At 36.1% G+C, this 25,315-nt stretch overlaps 2 protein-coding genes across 3 annotated transcripts in view; both read left to right on the top strand.

Moving 5' to 3' along the window:
• The first annotated feature begins 1,196 nt into the window (after positions 1-1,196).
• Positions 1,197-12,049, top strand: klhl7 (kelch-like family member 7). The gene is made up of 11 exons (XM_084423869.1): positions 1,197-1,466; positions 3,301-3,403; positions 3,512-3,605; positions 3,677-3,801; positions 5,273-5,448; positions 5,526-5,700; positions 6,654-6,796; positions 7,827-8,067; positions 8,156-8,357; positions 9,488-9,585; positions 11,227-12,049. Exons 1-11 carry the CDS (start codon positions 1,332-1,334, stop codon positions 11,544-11,546), a joined length of 1,812 nt encoding a protein of 603 aa, XP_084279995.1. The 5' UTR covers positions 1,197-1,331; the 3' UTR covers positions 11,547-12,049.
• A 778-nt stretch (positions 12,050-12,827) lies between these two features.
• dennd3a (DENN/MADD domain containing 3a) overlaps positions 12,828-25,315 on the top strand; it is a 35,862-nt gene continuing 23,374 nt past the window's right edge. For both annotated transcript variants that reach the window (XM_084423851.1, XM_084423850.1), the window contains exons 1-12: positions 12,828-12,987; positions 15,551-15,714; positions 16,340-16,610; positions 16,689-16,804; positions 19,552-19,682; positions 19,767-19,878; positions 19,999-20,118; positions 22,439-22,657; positions 22,812-22,927; positions 23,976-24,131; positions 24,912-25,008; positions 25,086-25,189. In XM_084423851.1, coding sequence (XP_084279977.1) covers positions 15,631-15,714; positions 16,340-16,610; positions 16,689-16,804; positions 19,552-19,682; positions 19,767-19,878; positions 19,999-20,118; positions 22,439-22,657; positions 22,812-22,927; positions 23,976-24,131; positions 24,912-25,008; positions 25,086-25,189 — 1,526 coding nt within the window. In that variant the 5' untranslated portion in view covers positions 12,828-12,987; positions 15,551-15,630. The remainder of the gene's footprint in view (positions 12,988-15,550; positions 15,715-16,339; positions 16,611-16,688; positions 16,805-19,551; positions 19,683-19,766; positions 19,879-19,998; positions 20,119-22,438; positions 22,658-22,811; positions 22,928-23,975; positions 24,132-24,911; positions 25,009-25,085; positions 25,190-25,315) is intronic.

Genomic DNA, 25,315 nt, shown 5'->3' with positions numbered 1-25,315 from the left:
CCACCTCAGAGAGGTCTTGTTGTTAAGACCCAAAGACTAGGCTCTTCTACCTCATTAAACACAGACAAGAGCCTGGCGTGTCTTCTCTTATGTAAAACTCTCCGTGTCGAGTCAAAAGATAAATGTAAATGTAGCCGTCTGCACTCCAGGCATTAATCCTCAGAAATATTGGATGTCATGTAATTGGCATGACTGGCCTTGCAGTTTCACCTCAAACAATCAAAACACTTTTGTAAAAAGATTGTAATCATAAATTTAAATGCAATTAAAGAATGTTTTTGCGAAGTCCTCCTTCATGTTTTAAAATTTCCCATCAATTTAATTATTTTGACATGGTATGAATGCTATAACGTCTCATTTGTTTGTCAAACGAGAGCCATGAATTTCCTTTACTTATTAGCACATTTGCTTTTAAATTTAGATCTGGTAAATGTGACTTTTATACTGATTAATGCACAGATTTGAGTATAGCCTAAAACTCGTTTTAACACTGACATCTAGTGTACATAACATGACATTATAATACAGGTAAGCTGATATTCTGTTAATTTACATGTTTGTAGTGCAGTAGATCATGACTTAATGCTTTATGAATTTATTTATTTCATTAACTGATTTCCCCCTCCCCCACATTTTGTTCTTATAGAACACTTTTAATCCCTTAAAAAACACGTCATGCTCTTATTAATAAATAATATAATAAATGCTCTTAAATAAACTTGTGTAAAAAGTGTTTAGCCAAAAGCAAAACAATCGATATAATAAAAATAAGAGGTAGCCTATTTATAGGCCTATCTTAGGCCTATTATAGGCAGATCTTTAACCAATAAAACCAAGAATTACATTGAAATTACTGAAATGATCTGTAATCATGTAATAGAAACCATAAACCATTTCCCTAAAGATCTCTACATATATAGTCAAAATATAAAAATTAAAAATTAAATAAACGGTCAAACCTGAAGTGGGACTTTTATTTTGACACGTGTTTCTTACTTCACATCATTTCTGTTACTGAAAACCTACACAAACATGCCAGTGTCCTTATCAAATACACTTTCCCCCCAAACTATTAGTGTACTTAAAATGCTCAAACAGACTGGAAAAAAACTTCTGTTTGGAGATTAAAAGAGACATAAATATATAGTTTTTTTTTCTTTTTCTTTTTTTACTTTAAAATTGAAATGGACTTTTATTGCATCCATTCCCAGACGGCCTGGAATCCTGTCGCTTCCTTCACATCATTCCCAGCTTTCATATTTACATGCAGAGCTGCACGGAAAAGCTCAGTGTTTATTAAATTAACGTTCTAATCATATACACAATAAAGCATGATGAGCATGGCCGCCACACCATGCGAGAAGACATTAGCACCTAAAAAGAAAAGCGAGAAGAAGATTGCATCCAAAGAGGAGTACAGATTACTGTCCAATATCATGGGAGTGATGAATAACTTGAGGAAACAGGTAAATATCCTCAGATATCTGACATATGCATCATATTATATGAAGTTTCTGACATATGCATGACATAACCTGACGTATGTGATATATATGCATCATATGAGTGCGTCATATATTATGACATGCATCTGAGAGATATCTGACATAAAGCCTATCCATAATAAAATACGTGATATCTAACATCTTCTGCGATATCTTTACGTAAAATTAACTACATGAATCTTACATAAAGTGAAAATAGATAATAGGTAACGTACATATGGTTACTTTATTTAATTTTTATCATTGATATTTGTTTAAATAATTAAAGATTTGAAATACATTTTTCTATTATCTATTAATCACAAAAAATGTTATTATTGCTGATATTATAAATCTGATATTATATCTGAAGTGTGATATACACTCACCTAAAGGATTATTAGGAACACCATACTAATACTGTGTTTGACCCCCTTTCGCCTTCAGAACTGCCTTAATTCTACGTGGCATTGATTCAACAAGGTGCTGAAAGCATTCTTTAGAAATGTTGGCCCATATTGATAGGATAGCATCTTGCAGTTGATGGAGATTTGTGGGATGCACATCCAGGGCACGAAGCTCCCGTTCCACCACATCCCAAAGATGCTCTATTGGGTTGAGATCTGGTGACTGTGGGGGCCATTTTAGTACAGTGGACTCATTGTCATGTTCAAGAAACCAATTTGAAATGATTCGAGCTTTGTGACATGGTGCATTATCCTGCTGGAAGTAGCCATCAGAGGATGGGTACATGGTGGTCATAAAGGGATGGACATGGTCAGAAACAATGCTAAGGTAGGCCGTGGCATTTAAATGATGCCCAATTGGCACTAAGGGGCCTAAAGTGTGCCAAGAAAACATCCCCTACACCATTACACCACCACCACCAGCTTGCACAGTGGTAACAAGGCATGATGGATCCATGTTCTCATTCTGTTTACGCCAAATTCTGACTCTACCATCTGAATGTCTCAACAGAAATCGAGACTCATCAGACCAGGCAACATTTTTCCAGTCTTCAACTGTCCAATTTTGGTGAGCTCGTGCAAATTGTAGCCTCTTTTTCTTATTTGTAGTGGAGATGAGTGGTACCCGGTGGGGTCTTCTGCTGTTCTAGCCCATCCGCCTCAAGGTTGTGCGTGTTGTGGCTTCACAAATGCTTTGCTGCATACCTCGGTTGTAACGAGTGGTTATTTCAGTCAAAGTTGCTCTTCTATCAGCTTGAATCAGTCGGCCCATTCTCCTCTGACCTCTAGCATCAACAAGGCATTTTCGCCCACAGGACTGCCGCATACTGGATGTTTTTCCCTTTTCACACCATTCTTTGTAAACCCTAGAAATGGTTGTGCGTGAAAATCCCAGTAACTGAGCAGATTGTGAAATACTCAGACCGGCCCGTCTGGCACCAACAACCATGCCACGCTCAAAACCATGCCTTTCCCATTCTGACATTCAGTTTGGAGTTCAGGAGATTGTCTTGACCAGGACCACACCCCTAAATGCATTGAAGCAACTGCCATGTGATTGGTTGATTAGATAATTGCATTAATGAGAAATTGAACAGGTGTTCCTAATAATCCTTTAGGTGAGTGTATATATATACATATATATATATATATGTACTTTTTTACATATTTCTAAATAATACAATATTTCACATATTTGTATATTTATTATTATTCATTAGAATGATTGTGGTAATGAGATAAATGGTTTGGACAATGTTAGATATAATAAAAATGTAAAGCAATATCTATGCATGCCTGTATGCATGTATGGTCTCTAATGCACTGCGTGACCTTTGACCTGTGCTCAGGGAATCCTCTGTGATGTGGTCCTGGTTGTGGACGGGAAACACATTCTGGCACACAGAGTCGTGCTGGCCGCCGCGAGCCACTTCTTCAACCTCATGTTCACATGTGAGAGCACGTTCTGCCATTATTACTGTTATTATGGTGTGAGCAGTTGTAGATGTTGCATTAGATGTTTCCAGTTGTAAGAGAAACCCTGATGTTTTGCATGTGCAGCCAGTATGATGGAGGCCACGAATCACGAGGTGGAGCTCGGAGGAGCAGAGCCGGAGATCATCGAGCTGCTGGTGGAGTTCGTCTACACGGCACGGTGAGGCTGACACAAATATGATATAACATGCCTCACACACACGCATTCGTAATGCTTATATTTGATCTCAGAATCTCAGTGAACAGTAATAACGTTCAGTCTCTGCTGAACGCTGCTAACCAGTACCAGATTGAGCCGGTGAAGAAGATGTGTGTGGAGTTCCTGAAGGAGCAGGTGGACGCCACCAACTGTCTGGGTGAGGCGGCGCATCTCTCTGTGTGAAACTCGGGCACTTCTTCAAATGCATTTTTATTCTCACGTCCGTTTAATTTCCATTTTTTATTTTATTTCTATTAATTCCAATATAATTATGTTTCTGTGAGTTATTATTGCTCATATTATAAATAAATCTGCAGACATACCTGATATATGCATCATATATTATTAGATCTGACGATATAATCTGAGATATCTGACGTATGCATGACAAAATATGGCATATCTATCTGCATGCATCATATTGTCTGCGATATCTTTACATGCTTAAAATGTATATAAAATGCATATGATTTACAAATAATTATATCTAACAATAAACTGATAATAGATTATAGGTACATTTTTTTATATATTTAATAACAAACTTTTTACATATTTATTAATATTTTTTTATTAATTTGTGTTAAAATGTATTATATATTACAAATCTAATATTATAACTGACAGATTGATATATATTCATCATATAATATGAGCTATCTAATATAATATAATATGAGATCATATAATCGTATAATCTAAAGTATGGATCATATTGTCTGCGATATCTTTATAAACTTCACAAACATTTTTACTAAAAGTAGTGTCTATAATAAACTGAAATATAAATGGATAACAGGTAAATTTATGTTTGCTTTAATTGTAAAACAATTTAAACAACTTATATACATATTTTTAAATAATTAATTATATATATTTATACATTTTTTACATTTGTCTTGAAATGTATTTTTATTTTCATGTCTATTAAACTTCTATTTCTCCTTTTTTATTAATTGCAAGATAATTACTTGTAACTGAAATTAGAGGATAGGTACATTTATATTTACTTTTGTTAATAAAACGTTTTTTAACATATTCTTTTAGATAATACAATTCATCTAAATATTATAAATAATAGATATTATATTTATTATATTATTTATAAATCTTAACATACTTAACATACAAATTGCTAAAAATAATGTATTACAATAAACTGAAAATATATAATAGATAAATGTATGTCTACCTTATTTAAATTATATCTACTTTATTTAATTGTAAAACATATTTTAAAATAAAATATTTAAAATATTTATACTTATTACTTTTTTTAATTAATTTTTATTTTCATGTCAATTTAATTTCTATTTTGGGTTTTCTATTTTATTTCTATTAATTGCAGGCAAAATATATTTTTATTGGATATATATATATATATTTTTTATTTTTTATTTTGTGACATTATATATCTGATATGATAAAAACGTTTAAATTGTGTTTTTCTTAAATCAGTGTTCGCATTAAAGCTTTAATCCAAAATTTGATGCACTTTAGATGAAGTCAGAATTTTTAAGAATGTCAACAATGGTAGAATTGTAGAAATGAAATGTTCAGTGTGAAGGATTGTGCATCTGGACACTGCAGATAGAAGTGCTGTTGTGATTGGTTGTCTCTTCTGTAAGGCATCAGCTCATTGGCCGAGTGTCTGAACTGTCCTGAGCTGAAGGTGTCGGCGGATGACTTCATACACCAGCACTTCACAGACGTGTATAAGATGGACGAGTTCCTGCAGCTGGACGTCACGCAGGTCACACACCTTCTCCAGCAGGACACACTCACGGTCCGAGCCGAAGATCAGGTCAGAGGTCGCGGGACGCTGGGTCGTGAGCAGGGTTACGGTGGCGTGAGTTATACTGTGTGTGTGTGTGTGTGCAGATATACGACGCCGCGGTGCGCTGGCTGAAGTACGACGTGTTGAACCGACAGCAGTTCATCGTGGACATCCTGGGGAAGGTGCGGTTCCCTCTCGTCTCCAAAAACTTCCTCAGTAAAACTGTTCAAGCCGAACCGCTGATCCAGGACAACCCGGAGTGCCTGAAGATGGTCATCTGTGAGTCACCAACTCTATCTATCTATCTATCTATCTATCTATCTATCTATCTATCTATCTATCTGTCTGTCTGTCTGTCTGTCTGGCTATCTGTCTATCTGTCTATCTATCTGTCTATCTGTCTATCTGTCTGTCTGTCTGTCTGTCTGTCTGTCTGTCTGTCTGTCTATCTATCTGTCTGTCTGTCTGTCTATCTATCTGTCTATCTGTCTATCTATCTATCTATCTGTCTGTCTGTCTGTCTGTCTGGCTATCTATCTGTCTATCTGTCTATCTATCTATCTATCTGTCTGTCTGTCTGTCTGTCTGGCTATCTGTCTATCTGTCTATCTATCTGTCTATCTGTCTATCTGTCTGTCTGTCTGTCTGTCTGTCTGTCTGTCTGTCTATCTATCTGTCTGTCTGTCTGTCTATCTATCTATGTCTATCTATCCCTTGTTCTATCTGTTCATCCATCCATCCATAATTCTATCCTTTTATCCATCCATCCATTCATCATTTTATCCATCCATCCATCCATAAATCTTTTATATATTTTTTAATAAATATTTCTGTGTAATTAATTATTCCATGTTTTCATCATCTAAATGTTGTCCTTGAAGATCTTCTTTCACTAAGAGTTCTGTAAAGACTGCCTCTGTGTGTGTGTGTGTGTGTGTCTGTGTGTGTGTGTGTGTGTGTGTGTGTCTGTGTGTGTGTGTGTGTGTGTCTGTCTGTCTGTCTGTGTGTGTGTGTGTGTGTGTCTGTGTGTGTGTGTGTGTGTGTGTGTCTGTGTGTGTGTGTGTGTGTGTGTGTGTGTGTGTCTGTGTGTGTGTCTGTGTGTGTGTGTCTGTGTCTGTGTGTGTGTGTGTGTGTGTGTGTGTGTGTGTGTGTGTGTCTGTGTGTGTGTGTGTGTGTGTGTGTGTGTGTGTGTGTCTGTGTGTGTGTGTGTGTGTGTGTGTGTGTGTCGTCAGGTGGGATGCGTTATCATCTCCTGTCTCCAGAGGACCGTGAGGAGCTCGGCGAGAACAGTCGACCGCGGCGTAAGAAACACGATTATCGTATCGCTCTGTTCGGAGGCTCGCAGCCGCAGTCCTGCCGCTACTTTAACCCGAAGGTACTGAGCGCTCACACTGATCACACAACAACACTGGCAGATCAACAGACGTGGAAAAACGGGAAATATTTTATTCATGTAATTTTTTTTTTTTTTTTTTGCATACATTTTTTTAATTCAATTGAAATGAATAAAATTAATAGTCTCTACAAAATGATTTTTAAAAATCATTATCCATGAAATCACAAACTACTGGGACTGAATTCCACAGCCATGTAAATACTGGAATAACTTTTAAAGTTTCTTCATGATTTTTAAAGTTTCATAAGTCTATGATTTAAATAAATTTTTATTTTTTTTATTTTGCAATACATGTTAAAATGGCAAAATAAATAAAATTCAAAAAGTCAAGACATTTTTTAAATCTTTCATAGATATAAATGTTCCACTTTATGTAATTAAAGTCTTTGTAATTAATTTTTTTTTTTATATTTAATTTATATAAAATTTTTTTTTTAATAATTAGCATTTTGCAATACAAATATTCAAATAAATGAGTAAATAAAACCATAAAGTCATTAAAATAGTAGACTAAGATCAATGATTATGGAGGGTTTGTTTTTCAATAAAAAATATGAAAATAATAAAATGTAAAAAAAATTAAAGTCATGAAAATTATAATGAATATACATTTTTCAGCTCATGTAATCAAAGAGTATATAAAGTTATTTTTAAAAATCCTTATTCGGCAATCACAAACTGAGTAAAGTGTTTGCTTTACAGAGTTAAAAAAAGCGTACATTTAAAAAAAATATTTTTTTTTATATATACTATATATATATATATATATATATATATATATATATATATATATATATATATATATATTATAATTTTTTTAATAATTCGTGTTTTTGCAATAAAATATTAAAATAAAATAAAACCCCAAAGTGATAAAAATAATAATAAATAAATATATTTTTTACATTAGTCTTTATTCAATTTTTTTTTTTTAAATAACCTTATCCTGCAATCACAACAAACCACTGGGAGCGTGACAGAGCATGTGATCTGTGTGTGTGTGTTTCAGGATTACAGCTGGACAGACATTCGCTGCCCCTTTGAGAAACGACGGGACGCCACATCCGTGTTCTGGGACAATGTGGTTTACATCCTGGGCGGCTCGCAGCTCTTCCCCATCAAACGCATGGACTGCTATAACGTGGTGAAGGACAGCTGGTACTCCAAACTCGGGCCACCCAACCCACGGGACAGTCTGGCCGCCTGCGCCTCTAAAGGAAAGATCTACACCTCCGGAGGATCGGAAGTGGGTGAGTCTGTCCTCGTCCTCCTGTGGGTTTGGATTTGAGGGGTTTATTGAGGGGGGTTACAAAAAAAATGGCTTAATGCTGTCGATAGGAAGCTCAGCTCTGAATCTGTTCGAGTGCTACGACACGCGCACTGAGACGTGGCAGACGAAGCCCAACATGCTGATGCCGCGCTGCAGTCACGGGTCAGTCGAGGCCAACGGGCTCATCTACGTCTGCGGAGGAAGTCTGGGAAACAACGTGTCCGGCAGGGTCCTCAACGACTGCGAGGTGTACGACCCCAACACTGAAGAGTACGTATGACACCTCACACTCCTTTAAAGGGACAGTTCACACAAAAATGAAAATTCTGTCATCGTTTACTCGCCCTCAAGTTGATCCAAACCTGGATGAGTTTCTGTCTTCTGCCGAACACAAAAGAAGATAGTTTGAAGAATGTTGGTAATCAAACAGTTGATGGACCCATTGACTTCCATAGTACGAGAAAAAAAAAAAACATGAGAAACTCATACAGGTTTGGAACAACATGAGTAAATGATTGGGTGAACTGTCCCTTTAATGTGAGTTTTAAAGGGATAGTTCACCCAAAAATGTAAGTTCTCAATTCTATTCTGTTGTATTTGTATTATTTATCTACTATAATAGTACTTGTGAATATTTTGTATTAGCTTTTATGTTTATATTTTCAGTTTTCAGTTTAATTGTAGTTTTTTTGGTACTTTTATCATTTTTATATTTGTATTTAGTTTTTTATTCTTATATCGGTTTTAGTTTTTTTTAGTAAGCTTAAGTTATTTTAGTACTTCCACTTAAACCTTATTGCTTAAATGTATGTTTTTCATCTAATATTTATATTTAATTTAATTTGACATTTATTTCAATTAATCAAAACGATTTTTAATAGTTTTATTTAATAATAACAGCACTGCATCATTTGCTCACCTTCATGTTGTGACTTTCAGCTCTTTCCTATACTTCTCTATAAATGGGCTGTCAAGCAGTCAGGGTTTCCCAAACTGAGATTTGTGAGTTGATAAAAAAAAACTAATAATTAATTAAATCATAAAAATGGCAAATTAAAATAAATAAATAATTTTAGAGATGAAATATTTTGTTTGTTTAAATGCATGTCATGTGACCATTAACTGACATCAGAGATCCACGAATGTGCAAATGTGTTGTTCAGATTATTGAAATATTAACTTAAAATCTCAGATGGAAATATTTTGAATGCAAAAGGTCTAAAGTGTTATATCTCTTAAAAAATTACACAAAAATAATAAAAAAGTGTATTTTGTTAGTCTTAATCCACTTGCAAAGACCGAATGCAATAGGAGGTGCATCTGACAAAAGAGTTTGTGAATCCCTGATGGAGGTCTTCTGCAGAAGTGTAAGTGTGTGTGTGTGTTGTGTGTGTGTTCAGGTGGAGGGTTCTCTGTGGGATGCGTGAGGCTCGTAAGAATCACGGCCTGGTGGTGGTGAACTCAAGAATATACGCCGTCGGCGGCCAGAACACACTGGGTATGTTTTGTGTTCATAAGTTTACATCCCCTGCTGATATTTGTTTTATTTGAATTTCTTATCAGGCAAGCATCTATTGTGACTCAGACAATGAGACAGAGTAACACACTGTTTTCTTTGTTCTACATTCACTGAACAAGGTTGTTTGATTTCCTGAAGGAAGCAGCACTGCTGGTTTAGACAAGTTTAGGTTTACGACTTTGCTGTTGTCATGATGTTTAGCACACGTCTCGGTTTTCAAGGTAAAGACAGTTACAGATGATTAGTAGATGCAAGAAAGACCAATCAGAATTCAGTATGCAAATATTACAATTACAGTTTACATGGATTCATCTAGCAATGCTTTTATCCAAAGTGACTACATCTCAAGCTCTATTTCCTGGAGAATGTAATACAATACCATTATTATTATTACCTTAAAATACTAGATTAGTAAATATGTAACCTAGAGTTGAAATATTTTTTTATTGTTTAGGAAAAACTAAATTACAGATGTTTTTTTTGTGTAAGAAAAGTACATAATTTAATTTAAATTTAATTTTATATTCTGTACTTTTTTACTTTTTTACTTTTTTTTTTTACCTAAATCATTATCTATTAATTTGATTTTATTTATGTATTCATATTTTTACTTGCCTTTTCACTTTATTTGAAATATTTTAATATATTATTTTAAAATTAATTATAAATGAATATTAATGAATTTAATCTTTCTATATAAAATAGTGCTGTCAAATCGATAAATCACGATTAATCACATCTAATATAAAAGTTTGTAAATATATATATGTGTGTGTGTATATATATATATATATACACACACATTATATTTTTACAAACTTTAATGGTAGTTGTGATTAATCGTGATTTATTGATTTGATAGCACTAATATAAAATAAAACATTAATAATTACCGGTATATGTAATATAATTAAACATAATTATACATTTAATTATCCCTTTTTAAACCGTCATTGAGAAAATGCAGTGATATCTTTACACTTAACACATTTGTTTTGTAATAAATTGACAAATTTTTGTTATAGAAGATCTTTTTACGGAAGAGGATTAGGGCCATAAACACAACCACTTTATTCTCGAAATTTAACGAGTTTAATCTTGCATTATAGTGACTTTAATCTCGAGATGGTTTTTATTTTTTTATTATTGCTTGGCCCTAATCCTCTTCCGTATCTTTTCCTTGGAAAATCAGTCATCACTAAAATTTTTGTTGGCAAGCCTAAAAAAGTCTCCATCTCGATGTTTTTCGACCATAAATATACTGAATTATATTCATGTCGTGCAACATTGTGAACATGAGCTCAGTTTCCCAGAAATGCACACAGTGGAGTAGATGCCATTAAAGTGTTCACATGCCTGTTCATGGGGATTAAACCACATGTTTTATGCAAAGCTGGTCAATAACCGCAGAGATATTGTTAGAAAAACTAAACCTTGATTTCCTAATTATGTGCACTTGTTTTATTTTCATTTCATGGCCTCTGTTTGTATATAGTTAATTGAATCTGTGATGTATGTGTCCGATACAGCTGAAACCTTGATCAAAAAGTATAATGGCATCATGTAGACGTGGTCACTGAAGTCAGAGAGGTCAGAGGTCAGTGTGTTTCCTTCTCTCAGGTGGTCTGGACTCGGTGGAGTACTACGAGATGGGCAGTAACGAGTGGAAGATGGCGTCCCCGATGCCGTGGAGGGGTGTGACGGTGAAGTGTGCGGCCGTGGCTTCAGTGATCTACGTTCTGGCCGGGTTTCAGGGGGTCGGCCGTCTGGGTCACATCATGGAGTATTACACTGAGACGGACAAGTGGGTCGTGTCCAGTAAAGTGCGCGCCTTCCCTGTCACCAGTTGCCTGATCTGTCTGGTGGACACGTGCGGCGCCAACGAGGAGGACATGAATTCAGCGTCTTCATCCTCATCCTCGGCCGATGGAAGGATGTGACAAACCCAGTCGTTATTGTGCCGAGATATTAGCTGCATTACATATTCAACTGATTATGGTTTGTGTCTTTAGTGCAGATGCTGAGAAGAGTTTGTGTCGCTCAAATCAAACCAATCAGGTTTAAGCGTTTAATGTTGAGATAAGACTGCTTTTGTCTTTACGCTCAGATTATTATGATCTTTTGAGCTGTAACTTTCGACTTCCAGGAAGGCTGATGTTCCCTGATCTCGGATCAGATTTCCACGTTGCAGAAGGACTTCCATTTTTAGGAAACAGTTGCACCTTCTGCATTTTGGCGATGATTTATGTCGGTTTTATGTTTTAAGAATTGGTATTTTGATGTGTTTATAGTATGTGTGAACATAAACTCGTGACTTTTATTTTTTTTAATAATGCTCGTTTTATCGTTTTGATGTCGTAGAACTACAAGAAAAGCTGGAAAGTTTGAATGAAAGGTTTTTGTAAGAGAGAATCTAAATAAAATTATCTGTTACTCACTGATAGTATTTGTGTTTCATTTTGTTTTCCTCTATAATATCAATACATACAAGCTTTTCTGAACTTGTATTGCTTGTTCACTACGTCGTTTAGTGTTATTACTTTTGCCTGCAATACAATGTTATTTATGAAGACTTCAATTCAGTTTTCACTGGCAGTATCATATAGATAATACCCGATATTAATAGTATATATAGTGTACATATTTTAAAAAAGACCATAGTAATATTTTATTCCCATAGTCATGTACAATGTTTGCTGTAAGAATACCAAAAGAAAAAGTTTTTGTAAGAGTTAAAATCTTTTATTTGAGAGCAGTAAAGATAGACACTAGGTGGCGCTTAAGCTTTAAAATTGAGTGAATACGCGGTAAGTCAAGAGTTTATACAAATAAAATGTTTTACTTACTATCTTAATTCATCTTTGTCCAAGTAAAAATCGTAATTTAGATGTACTTTATAATGTTTGCGAGGTGTTGCGGAGAGGATTTGGAACATTGATCCAACAAATGTTTTTTTCCCCCCTGATCTTGCGTTGAAGGCTTTGCATATTAATATTAATGACGCAAGGTGACGTTCGTCTACCTGATTGGCCGAAAAGGCGGGCGCTCAGTGAGTTGGCGAATCAGCAAATCCTGTTTTGGTGACGGCATGCTTTATGAATATTAATTAGGCCACCTGAATGGACGCTTTCAAAGGTTACCAAGCAACGCTAGAATTACCTAATTAATATTCATGAGCTAATTGTTTGGTCATTCAGAGTTTTAGCTTTACATCTTTCAGAAAGAGTCTGCCGGGTCAGGCCGAAGCTTTATCCCGCCTTATGTTCTTAACGAGGCGTGTTCTGTAACTGATTATGAACTACATCAACACTTTCGCTTTATTCTTTCACGACCATTGATTGACACACTTTATGCCTTGAAGTCGCAGCGGACACACTGAAGGTTTGTTCACTATTAATCTTTATTGAATCTTAATTCATATTTTGTTGCTCCTGTTCCGTTACTTTGAGTCTTCGTACACACGATCAATCCTGTAACTTTGATTACATTATACATGCATCACATGCAACATTTATTGTAACACATCAGATTAAAGTTCGGGGTTTTTTCTTCAGTTTCGCTCGTGAACGCGTTTGTCATCGAGAGCGAGAGCAGATGTGAAGTAGTGCATGAAATCATCAAATCTCACAGTCAACAAAACCAGCTGTGCTAGTAGTAACAGAGTAATTAGATTCATTTATGATTTTGTGTATTAATTTTTTTTTTACTGTAGTTGGATGTAAATCCAATATCAGTTCATCAAAGCTCAAAAATCAAAGCAATCAAAGCTATATATATATATATATATATATATATATATATAGCTTTGATCACAGGAATACATTACATTTGACTAAATATTCACTTAGAAAACAGCTATTTTAAATTGTACTAATATTTGACAATAGTACAGTTTTTACTGTATTTTTCATAAAATAAATACAGCCTAGGTGAGGCTTTTTAAAAACTTGGTACCACTTTATAATAAGGTTTAATTAGTAACATGTACAGAACTAACCATGTTACTGTACTTGTTAATCTTTATTATCATTAGTTAATAAAATACTATTTTTCACGTTAGTTCACAGAGCATTAACTAATGTTAACAAATAAAACTTTGGATTTTGATAATGTATTAGTAAATGTTGAAATTAGAATTAACAAAGATTATTAAATGCTGTAGAAGTGCAGCTCATGTTAACTAGTGAAACCTTATTGTAAAGTGTTACCTTTCAAAAACTTTCAATTACGTTAAATTACTTGATACTAATTACTTAAAAACGTTTGACCTGTAGTGTAGACCTATATACTATGTGTGTCATGAATTTTTAATTCATAAAAAGGGGGTCATATATAATAGATAGGTTATAGCAGTGTTGTTTGGAGAGGTTTTAGATGAAGTTTAGCTGCACAGAAGGAGGTATGTGTTCAGGAATGACAAACCTCACTTTTCTTGGTTTTTCCCAACTGGTCTGACGTCTCTGTCAAGCTTCACTCCAGCCGTATGAATGCTGTCTCTGTCACTGTGTGACTCAGGGATCGTGAAGACCGGGTCTGTGTTGCATCAGAGAGACCAAAGCATCTATTGTGTATTTACGTTTACAGTCGTACAGTAGATGCTTCGGCCTCTCAGAGTCGATAGAGCTGTAGCGAGTGCCGTGGTTTCATATTCAGTTCTAGTCTTAGTTTGAACTTGATCCAGATTCTGAGTTAAAGCAGATGTTGACATTGGGAGCGATCCATTGCATGTAGGGATTCGAATGGAAAAACAGCAGGGCATGCGAGGACAACCAGACTATTAGACGACTATGTTATCTAATTAAAGTTTTAACGTTAAAACATTCTCTTGTTACCATCCAGTGGAGAAAATCAAGTTAAATATCATGTTTCACTCTTAAATATGGAGATAAAACTCAGTTTTTTCTTTTGTTTCAGCAGAGAATGTCAGATTTTACTTCTAAAATGTGTGAACGATAACATTTAAATGCAAATCCCTCTCTTCATCCATTAACTCAGATAAGGCTCAGATGTTTTGAATGTGTAAAACATCAGCCATGTGCTGACATAATTATACGTTTTGCATAGTGATGGTTTATTTGTTTATGGCTGAAATTCTGCGGCACATAATGAGCAAACTTCTATTTTGATCTGCGTGAATCCTTAAAGCTGCAGTCCGTAACTTTTTTGGGTTAAAAATGATCCAAAATACATTTGAGCAAGTACATAACCAGCCAGTGTTCAACACTATGCTTGCCTGAGCTCGACTCAAAACGGTAAGCTTGTAATAATGTCTTTAACTCCAGTGGTACTGGTGGATTTCCGCGGGAAACTCGAGCATGTCTTTGCGTCATTACGTCACATCTGTCCACATAAAGAAGAGTCTCGGCTAGTCGGCTATGAGTGTGAGGATTCTGGAGGAGGAGATTTATAGCCTTTTCTCACAGCACTTGATATAATCAAACTTAGCAATTTGATGGCGGATCCAGAAAGGTTCAAACGACAATCACCAACTGGAGATTCACCCGAACAAACGCGAAAGACTTAGGAGAAAAAAAGAGACTTCCATAAAGTATAATCTGTGATTGCGAATGCCAGGATCCACACCGGCAGCGACTGACAGCCGCACATTCTCCTCTAAACACTGGGTTCATCCGCGCTGTGCCGTGCCGAGGCACAACACACGTAAAGTTGATAATTCCGCCAATAACTGCAATTGCAGATTTCGAACAGAGATGGCGACAAAGAGAAAAAACTACAGACTGCAGCTTTAAATATAGTTGGTGGTTGCTAGACACAAAGTCTCTGTGATATTTTAGTCTCTTCATATCTCATCACTAACCATAAGCAATAGTAGATTGGAGATGGAGATGGTATAGGAGATTGGAATAGGAGATGCTTGCTCAGTCAGCAATGCTAAAAATGTCTGGTGAAGCATCAACTGAAGTCATTCTAACCTCTTGAACAGACCTAGAGGAAGTTAAAGAGGAACATGGATCTGAAGACTGAAGAGTGAACACACTGCGTGCGCTCACAGAACCGGTTGTGATGGCGGATAAAAGCCCGTCGGGTCTACTGGAGGCGTGTGTGGTGGCTGGAGTATCAAATGAACGCCTGAAGGAACTATGCCTGGTGAGACGTCTAAAAATCTTCATATTCACATTTAATGTTGAGGAAAAAACTATGAAAATCTGTATGAAATTGTATTAATAATAATTATGATAACAAATTATGATGTTTTGTAAAATGGTATATAATATGAATGTGTGTGTGTGTGTATATATAATTATAATTATTAAAGTCCCATGCAAGATATTTCCAAATTAATTTGTCGTGCTTGCTATATATATATATATATATATATATATATATATACAATCTTGATGAAATAATACATAAAACATACAAATAAAATGTGATTTCATTGTTAACATGAATAATATGTATAATACATTTAGGCTAGTATATGAATAATATTTTCTTTCTTTTTAAAAAATAATTCATAAAATGTAAAAAGTTATGTATGTGTGTGTATATATGAACATATATATGCTGAAATTTTGATAATTAAATGTATCAATAATAATAATTAAAACAACTTTTTGTTATATATATTATTGCTATACTATTATTGATAGACTATCCTATATAAATGATAGAAAATGTATGATACATATTATTGATATTAACAATGAAATCACATTTTATTTGTATTTTTAATGTTACTCCATTTAATGATGTGTTTTTCTCTGTGCAGAATGTGAGTTTAGTCGGTAGAGATCTGCAGGTGGAGGCGGAGGTGCTGCAGGTTCACGCTCCACCGTTCGTGACGAAGGACAGCTCCAGTAACGCCGTTTATCAGGCCTTCAGCAGAGTCCAGCGGAGACGCTCGTTTAAGAAGAGGGACCGGCCCGTTTCAACCATCACCGAATCCGGCAAAACCAACGAATCAGCAGCCGGCGTCTCAGACGACCTCAGCGTACCGCAGAACATTGACCTCCTAGCCCTGCAGCAGCTCTGCTTCCCAGGTAACCTCCGCAAACGCCTCAGCAGGGGATTCTGCGTCTAATGCGGATGCTAACAGAGTCTGGTTTGTCATTGTTCAGATGGTTTGAGAATAACCAATGAGTGCGGAGAAGACTCCTATCATTTCCTGGTGTTCACGGATGTGTTCGGGACCCAGACACATGGGGTGGTGGCTCAGTACTGCAAACCTATTCAGGTGAGCTATCTTAAACATACTGGATATAGCTAGCATATCAAATCTCTCTAAATAGTTCATAAACAAACATGAAAGAGGTTTCAGTTCTTCAAAGATATTCTGAACTTCCTATGAAGATCTGAGAGAGCAAGATAGAGTGTGAGACAGAAGTTTTTTTAAATATCTCTTTATTTGATCAAACAAATACAGTAAAAATAGTAAAATATTATTACAGTTTAAGGCGAGACACTACAGGTGAATAGGGTAAAATTTTTAACTAGCAGATATCACCATGAAACTTTCCCAGTTGATTACCTACATTAAGATGAGAAAAAAAAGTATTACAAGTTTTCTGTAATTTAATGTTTAAATATGCAAATCAGGCAATATCTAATCAAATATGCACTAATTTGCATATATTTTAAAAAACGATATCTGAGTATTGGATAAAGCCAGGTTAAAAATTATTTTTTCAGTGTGTTCACATATTAGATGGGAAAAAAATTACAGAGGGATTTATGGATATCTACTTTTGTTATCCTGTAAATCAGAAAATACTGTCAATAGCCTTAAAAAAATGATTTTCGCCATGTTTTTTGGAATAAAATGTTATATAAATCAGGCTAGGAATAATATATTTACAAATCCCTCTGTAAATGTCTTCATAATATAACTAGGTACAAGTCTGGAAAGTTTGGTGTATATAGGTGCTACTGACGTGGAGATTTCGTACTTGGAGGATGAGAGAAAGGTCATTTTGAGAAAACGGGCTTTAAAGATTTTTCATCAGCCAATGAGATTGCGCATTCAGCCCTTTTACTTTCACGATTGGTTGCTGATAAAAAGGAAATGACCATATTTGGATCCGACAGGATTGTACACAAGAGAGAGAGCTTCCTAACGGTGCTTCTGATGACAGGCTGACGGCAGAGATCGCGGAGCAGCGTGTTGATTAAGAACGCCAACTTTTGTTGAATTTATGAGAAATCTACAGACGCAAACAGACAAAGTGTAATAAAATAAAGACCTAAATGTGTATTTCGGACTTTTTTTCAACACAAGTCTGAAAGAAGACATGTTATTGAAGACAAATATCCCCAAATCTCAAAATTGACCAGTAAAAAAAAAACGATGTTTTTGCCTGCCGTGTCTCGCCTTAAAGGAGACATATCATGCTTTTAAATTGTTCCTTTTTACATATAAATCATACATTTGTAGTCTATATAAAGCGGAACTGCAATGCTTGGGTCTGAATTCTTCATTATTATAGCTCCACAGGCCCCTTTTCTACCCCTTTTCTGATGTGCGTCTCAGAGCAACTCGTTTTGGTGCGGTCTCTTTAAATACAATTGAGACACTTCATACCCCGCCCCCTCTCCAGGTTGCAGAGGTTCAACTCCACCCCGTTCGGCCATTTTTGTAGTTTGATAGCAGAGATACGATTATTTAGCGGCACAGAAACTTTTTATTCACACGTTATTAACAAAATGTCAACAACGGAAGACTTGTCCAGCCAGCCTTACATGTTCGAGCCAGAGTCGGAGCCGGAGCGAGATGAAAATGAAGACGACGAACCCGTAGAACAACGTCTTCATATGGATGTATCGCACTGGTGTGTACTGTATTTACACATGAAACTTTGGTCTTCTGACCTTTTACCACCGTGTCGATTTATTTTGATTAATATGTGCGAGGGAGAGAGAGCAAGACAGCGTCTAGTTTGGAGACGGTGATGTCTTGATTACACTTTCGCCTGGCTCTGAAGAGAGAGAGTGAGCGCGCGCGCGACCGGGTCTCTCTCTCTGCTCGTTCTCTCAGTTAAACATGCGTCCTGTCACAAGCGCGGCAGTTCATCTACATTAGACGGTGTAATAAAGCGTGTGGGTTACTACATCCAACAACCGAACATTTTAACTTACCCTCTCGTAACTTCTGCATCCTTTAGCTTGGACTACAAAATTGCAGCGATAAATAATAATGGCGGATTGCTCGAAGTGTTGGGCCGGAAGTCAATGTCCTTATTTGGCAGTTCCGCTGCAAATACTGTGACGTAATAGTTCAAAAAACGTCATAGATAACAAAAAAATTGGAACAGGTTGAAAAATATGACCAAAACAGAATATAAAGATATCAACGAAACACCTGAAGAGAATAATTTCATATTTTCTGTACTTCTAAACACTCCAATATACAACAAAATGCATTTAATTGCTAAAAAAGTGCATTTGGCATGATATGTCCCCTTTAAAATATCTGTTTTCTGTGTGAATATATAGTAAAGTGTAATTTATTCCTGTGATCAAAGCTGAATTTTCAGCATCATTACTCCAGACTTCAGTGTCACATGATCCTTCAGAACTCATTCTAATATGATGATTTGATGCTCAAGAAACATTTATGATTATTATCAATGTTGAAACCAGCGGTGCTGCTTCATTTTATTTTTTGAAACTGTGATTCATTTATTTCAGGATTATTCGATGAATAGAAGTTTCAAAAGAACAGCATTTATTTGAAATAGAATCTTATGTAACATTATAAATGTCTTTAATTCAATTCAATGCATCCTTGCTGAATAAAATGTAAAACAAAAAGAAAAAAATCTTGACCTTAAACCTTGGAATGTTAGTGTGAACATAAATAAAAATACATACTGTATAATATAATGAAAAATGTGTATTATTTATAATAATTATTAAATTCCTAACATGAAAAGTTTCCAAAATGCAGTCGCTAATTCCTTTGTCATGTTTGTTGTGTTATTGTAGTTCCAACAGGATAATATGATGCATAAAAACGGCTATCAGTCGACCAAGCTGCAGCGTCTGTACACCACGTACAGCATCTGTGTCATCTCCAAATATCCATATTATAATGCCCTCAGAGACTGTCTGTCCTGGTAAGAGCCTAATCCATATGATTATTTAGCTGGAACATGGACTGAAGAATAAGCTGAAGGTGTTTCATCTCTCTGCCGTCATAGTTTCTTGCTCCAGCTGAAGACGTCCCGCATGTCCGACTTTGAAGAGCAGGTGAAGGAGTTTTCCGCCAAACTGGCACTGGTTCCCATCCCGCCTCCTGGACCCCTGCATGTGGTGAGCCTCTTTATTCCCTCTTTATTCCCTGACCGTCCTGCTGGGAAGGTTCACATGAACATAAATACAGCTCTTTCAGGTCACCTACTTGAATGTTGGTTTGTGTGGATGTTTCTGCAGGTGTTTAATCTCAGACCCCTTCGGATTGAACTTCCCTCCAGACTGGATGTGGACCGGCCCGTCTTGGACCTCGATCTTCACCTGCCGTTTCTGTGTTTCAAACCCAAACAGATCCTGCAGGTCAGTTATTATCGTTAAGTAACTATTAAATACATTTTTGTTAATTCAAATAAAGCTGAATATAAAATAAATGCTAGCTGAAAACTGACTTAAAGTCCCCTTGTGGTGAAAATCCAGCTTTTAATGTTGTTTATGTGTCTATGTGGTGTTTTAATGTGCTTTAAGACAAACCATGTGTAAGTTCATAAGTCGACACCATTGCTGAGTATTTTCTCCTTAAAGGGGTGGTTGATTATGATTTCACTTTTCTAACTTTAGTTAGTGTGTAATGTTGCTGTTTGAGCATAAACAACATCTGCAAAGTTACAACGCTCAAAGTTCAAAGCAAAGGGAGATATTTGCTTTTAAAGAAATCGCTTTTTAAGGACTACAACAAACGGCTGGTAGAGACTACACCACATTCCTCCCGGGTTAGTGACATCACCAACCCTAGTATTTACATAAACCCGCCCCCAGGACGCGATTTATAGATTATCAATCAAGACAGAATATGCTAATCAATGACTAGAAGATAACTCCACATCAGCTACATAAACTCATCAACTAACCATTCAGAAACGTCCTGTTGCTTCTACATGTTGTCACTTCCTCTTGAGTCTCTCCATCATTGTCTGACTCCGGTTTGAACATAAAAGGCTAAAAGTTTTAGAAATTTTCAGTGCATGTCTGTGTGAGGTAAAAGCACACAAGCTGTTGAAGCTCCGCCCCCTGTGCCGGGAGCAGCAGCTCATTTGCATTTAAAGGAACACACACAAAATGGTGTGTTTTTGCTCACCCTCAAAAAATGACAATTTTAACATGCTATATAATAATATCTGTGGGGTATTTTGAGCTAAAACTTCACACACACACACTCTGGGGACATCAGAGACTTATTTTACATCTTGTGAAAAGGACATTATACCAGCCCTTTAAAACTGCAGTGAACCAAAGACAGTCTCAAAAACACGGCTTGAAATCGCTGGTGTTTCTGACGTACAAACTACCTTGTAACCAATCAGATCAATGTGTGATCGTCAACGAGTGGATCTCTGAGCTGCAGTGAGTGAGTGGAGGCGGGGCTCATTTGCATATTCATAGAACATAAACTAAACTAAACGTATACTAAATGAAGCAAGGGTGTCGAGTTACATTCAAGCTATTTTAAAGGAGAACTCCGGTCAATTTTAACATTGAGCTCATTTCTTTGTACATTTGGAGTGCTGTCAGTACAGAGAACAACGACAAAAATCGGTGTTGCCTACACTGTGTTATCCTCGTTTTAAAATTTGCACCCTGTTGACTTCAATGGGGCAAGTTTTAAACCTGCTTTTAGCCTCTTAACATCCTTGATGTGTCATTACAAGTGCACAGGTCATGTGAGTGATTCCTTCAGAGTGAACACGGTGAATCTGACTGCAGTAGATGTGAAAGATATGTATAAAAATACATATATGTATAAATACAAAGCCAGCGCACATACCTGAATTTACATCCTGTTTTCGGTTGAAGTCCAAAGTAGTCGATTGCCGAGTTCACGCGCATGATCATAGGTAACTAAACCTATGCGCGTGAACTCGACAATCGATTACTGTGGACTTCAACCGAAAACAGGATGTAAATACAGGTATGTGCGCTGGCTTAAATATTGCCCCATTGAAGTCAACAGGGTGCCAATTTTAAAAACAGGATAACACGGTGTAGGCAACACCGATTTTTGTCGTTGTTCTCTGTACTGACAGCACTCCAAATTGACAAAAAAATGAGCTCAATGTTAAAATTGACCGGAGTTCTCCTTTAAGGCATGATGAAAGTTTTTTTCAAAGAAAAAACTTTTAAATGTGTAGTTTTGGTGATCAAAGATGAGTTTTAAGGGATACAATTATTGACGACAGGGGGACTTTAACTAAATGGAAATTAGAAATGTTGCCTTGGCAAAAAAAAAAAAAAAAAAAAACTGAAATTAGTTTAGGTTGAAGCACAAAAATTACTAACTGGAAATAAATAAAAACTATAACTAAACTAAAATTGAAATAAAATAAAATTAAACCTTAATACAATTTTTTTTTTTTTTTTTTAATGACAAAAGCACAAAAATATTAATTAATAAAGTAAAATTAAAATGAGAACTGAAAATATAAAGATAAAAGCTAATTCGATATATTAATAAAAACTATAAAAGTATATAAATAATACTAACATAACACTGCAAGTCATTTTTGAAGCATTTTATGCACCAAACCAGTATAAACCGGTTTAACCCGGGTCAGAATGTGAACTCATGCTGGTCATGTTGAGGAGATGCTCATATATTTCCCTCTGGGTGGTTTTGTTCCTCCAGATCATCAGCTGTATCCTGATGGAGCAGAGGGTGGTGTTCCTGTCCACCGACTGGGCCAAACTCACGCTCGTGGCCGAATGTTTCATGATCTTCATCCACCCGCTGCGCTGGCAGCATCCGTTCGTACCCGTCCTGTCCCGCCAAATGCTGGACTTCATCATGGCTCCCACGGCCTTCCTGATGGGCTGCCACACACACCACTTCCAGGAGGTCGCAGAGGTACACATAAAGCTTTTTAATCCTTAGTCTCATTTTAAATCATTTTAAGTCATCTTCAGACCCCATTGGACGTTTGCTGAGCCACTGATCTAGTGCCATTATTGACATGTGGCTCATTTCTCAGTTGATGACCGATTCCTGTGTCTTTCTACAGGAGATTGATGATCTGGTTCTCATAGACATTGACCAGGGAACAATGTCGTCTTCATGTTCAGACAGACTTAATCTTCCAGATGTGCCACTGGCAGCCAGAGATTGTTTTATATACCGGTGAGAGACTCTTTATTTCTGTTTCACTTTCCATATCATGTCGTTCAGAACTTCGGGGTCAGTAAGGCTGCATTTATCTGATCATAAAATACAGTAAAAACAGTAATATTGTGAAACATTATGACAATTTAAAATGGCTGTTTTCTATGTGAAAATATAGTGAACTGTAATTTACTCCTGTGTTCAAAGCTTCATTACTCCAGTCTTCAGTGTCACGTGATCCTATATGATGATTTGCTGCTCAAGAAGCGTTTCTGATTATTATAGATAATGCTTAGTTAATGATGACTACTGTATTGGACAGACCCCAAAATAGACCAATCACAGCATAGCACACGAATTCTGTTGACATTCAAATACAGTAGTCGTCATTAACTAAGCATTATCTATCAATGACTTCATCATGTGTGTGGCCCCTCAACTAAAGTGTTGACTAGGTCCTTTGAAACACTGATGAACAGTGTGATATTAATGGTGGCACAACTGTGAACAAAGAAAACATCATGATCATGCGTAATAAATCATAATTCATGATGATGCACTCCTCTTAGTTAATGTTTTAAGTCATGAATGAAAAACGTTGAACTCGTGTTAGTTCCTGATGATTCATGAGATATTAATGCATGAATAAATGCATAATTCATGCATGAATTTATACATGAATTCATGATAATACATGTACCCTTACCGTAAAGTGTTACCCTTCTTTCTTACTTACTGAATCCAGTGAAACCACTTGAGGCATCAAGACAAGACAAAACATGACACACTTCACACAGGCCGTCTTTGTATTTCAACACAACATGTTTTAGTCTGAGGTGATTTACTGGATTTTACGCTCACTGTTGAACATGATCCTGCTGTGTACAAAGCATCAAACTCAAAGGAGCTCAGAGACACAATTAAGTTAATTGCTTGTAATGAACGTAATTGTGCTAAATAAACAGTGTCATCCAAAGCCTCAGCTGCAGGGTTCAGACGGCGTGCTGTTTCTTCAGTTTAAGGATGTTGTGTGAATGAGAGCGCTGTGGTTTGTGTGTTTCTGTAGAGCCGGAGGGCTTCAGCTTCACTATGATCTGGATCTGTGTCACGCCGGCAGCCGAACGGACATCAACGAGCTGCGCGCTCACAGGAGACGGTGGCAACACAAAGTCAACAGCGTCATCCTGAACGTCACCATGGAGCTCATCGTCAACATCTTCAGGTGTGGAGCTCAACAACCCTGCCTCAAGAGCTCATATCGGATCATTTATGGGTCATTTATATTATATCTTTCTCAATTTTTTTGCACCAAAGTCTTAATTTTGTTAAAATAAGTAAAATTACTAAAACTAAAACTGAAATAAAAATAAATGTAAGCTAAATATAAATATTTAGACTAATAAAAATGACAAAAGCACATGCCGAAATTACTAAAACGGACTAATATTAAAATGAAAACTGACAATATAAAATTAAAAGCTAATTCAAAATATTAATAAATACTATAATAGTATATAAATACTAAAACTGATGTTATGCTTCTGCATGTAAATGTTTTTCTTCTAAAAAGCCACAAATGCAAAAAGCAACGTTGTCCAAAAAAATAAAATATATATGTATTTTATGGTAATAAGAATCTAATGACCATCACCTTTAACCGGATTATATTATATTATATTATGTTAATTTATTATTTAGTATGTAAGTCTCTTTTAATTTTGAGTTAAAATGTGACCTGAGCAAGTTCTTGAGAGATTATCCTTAAGACAAAATGTTAGAATTAATGTAAATGATCTCAGTTATGATTGGCTAAGCTCTTCTCATTACAGAATCTTGTAATTTACTCTGGATCAAAAGTTCTGAAAGTTCTTAAAAGCACACGTTATAAAGGTTTTATTCTCTAACTGAACCATCCTGCTCTGGATCTGAACACGGTGATGTTGTTTCATGCTCTGTGGTTGATCTGAAATACATCTGCTCTCTTTTTTCCTGCTTTCTGTAGTGAAGTTTGTGAGTTCCTGAACTATGAGCATCGTGTTTTCAACAGCGAGGAGTTCCTCCGGTCCAGAGAGACGACAGATCACACCTTTTACAAAAGGGTAAATAAATGCTCATATCCAGTTCTGCACTCAGCCCATTGCTTCAGTACCAAACTCACGCGTGTGTGTGTTTGCAGGTTCTAGACACTCATATATTCCACTCATTTCTGCGGGACCGTTTGAACAGGAAGAATGACGCATTCACTCGCATGCAGCTCAACATCCGTTCAGAGACTCGGAGGTAAACGGATTCTTTCCATCTCCCTCTCTCTCTGTGCTTCCATTCATTTAAGGAATATTCTGCATCATTTTTCATATGTATTGCTTGTTCTAAAAGTGTGTTTACAGTATATAACAATCAGGAAAG

This window comes from Rutilus rutilus (genome assembly GCF_951802725.1).
Source record: "Rutilus rutilus genome assembly, chromosome: 11".
Lineage (NCBI taxonomy): Eukaryota > Metazoa > Chordata > Actinopteri > Cypriniformes > Leuciscidae > Rutilus > Rutilus rutilus.
The sequence above is the reverse complement of the archived record's forward strand: the minus strand, read 5'-3'. Positions and strand labels throughout refer to the sequence as shown.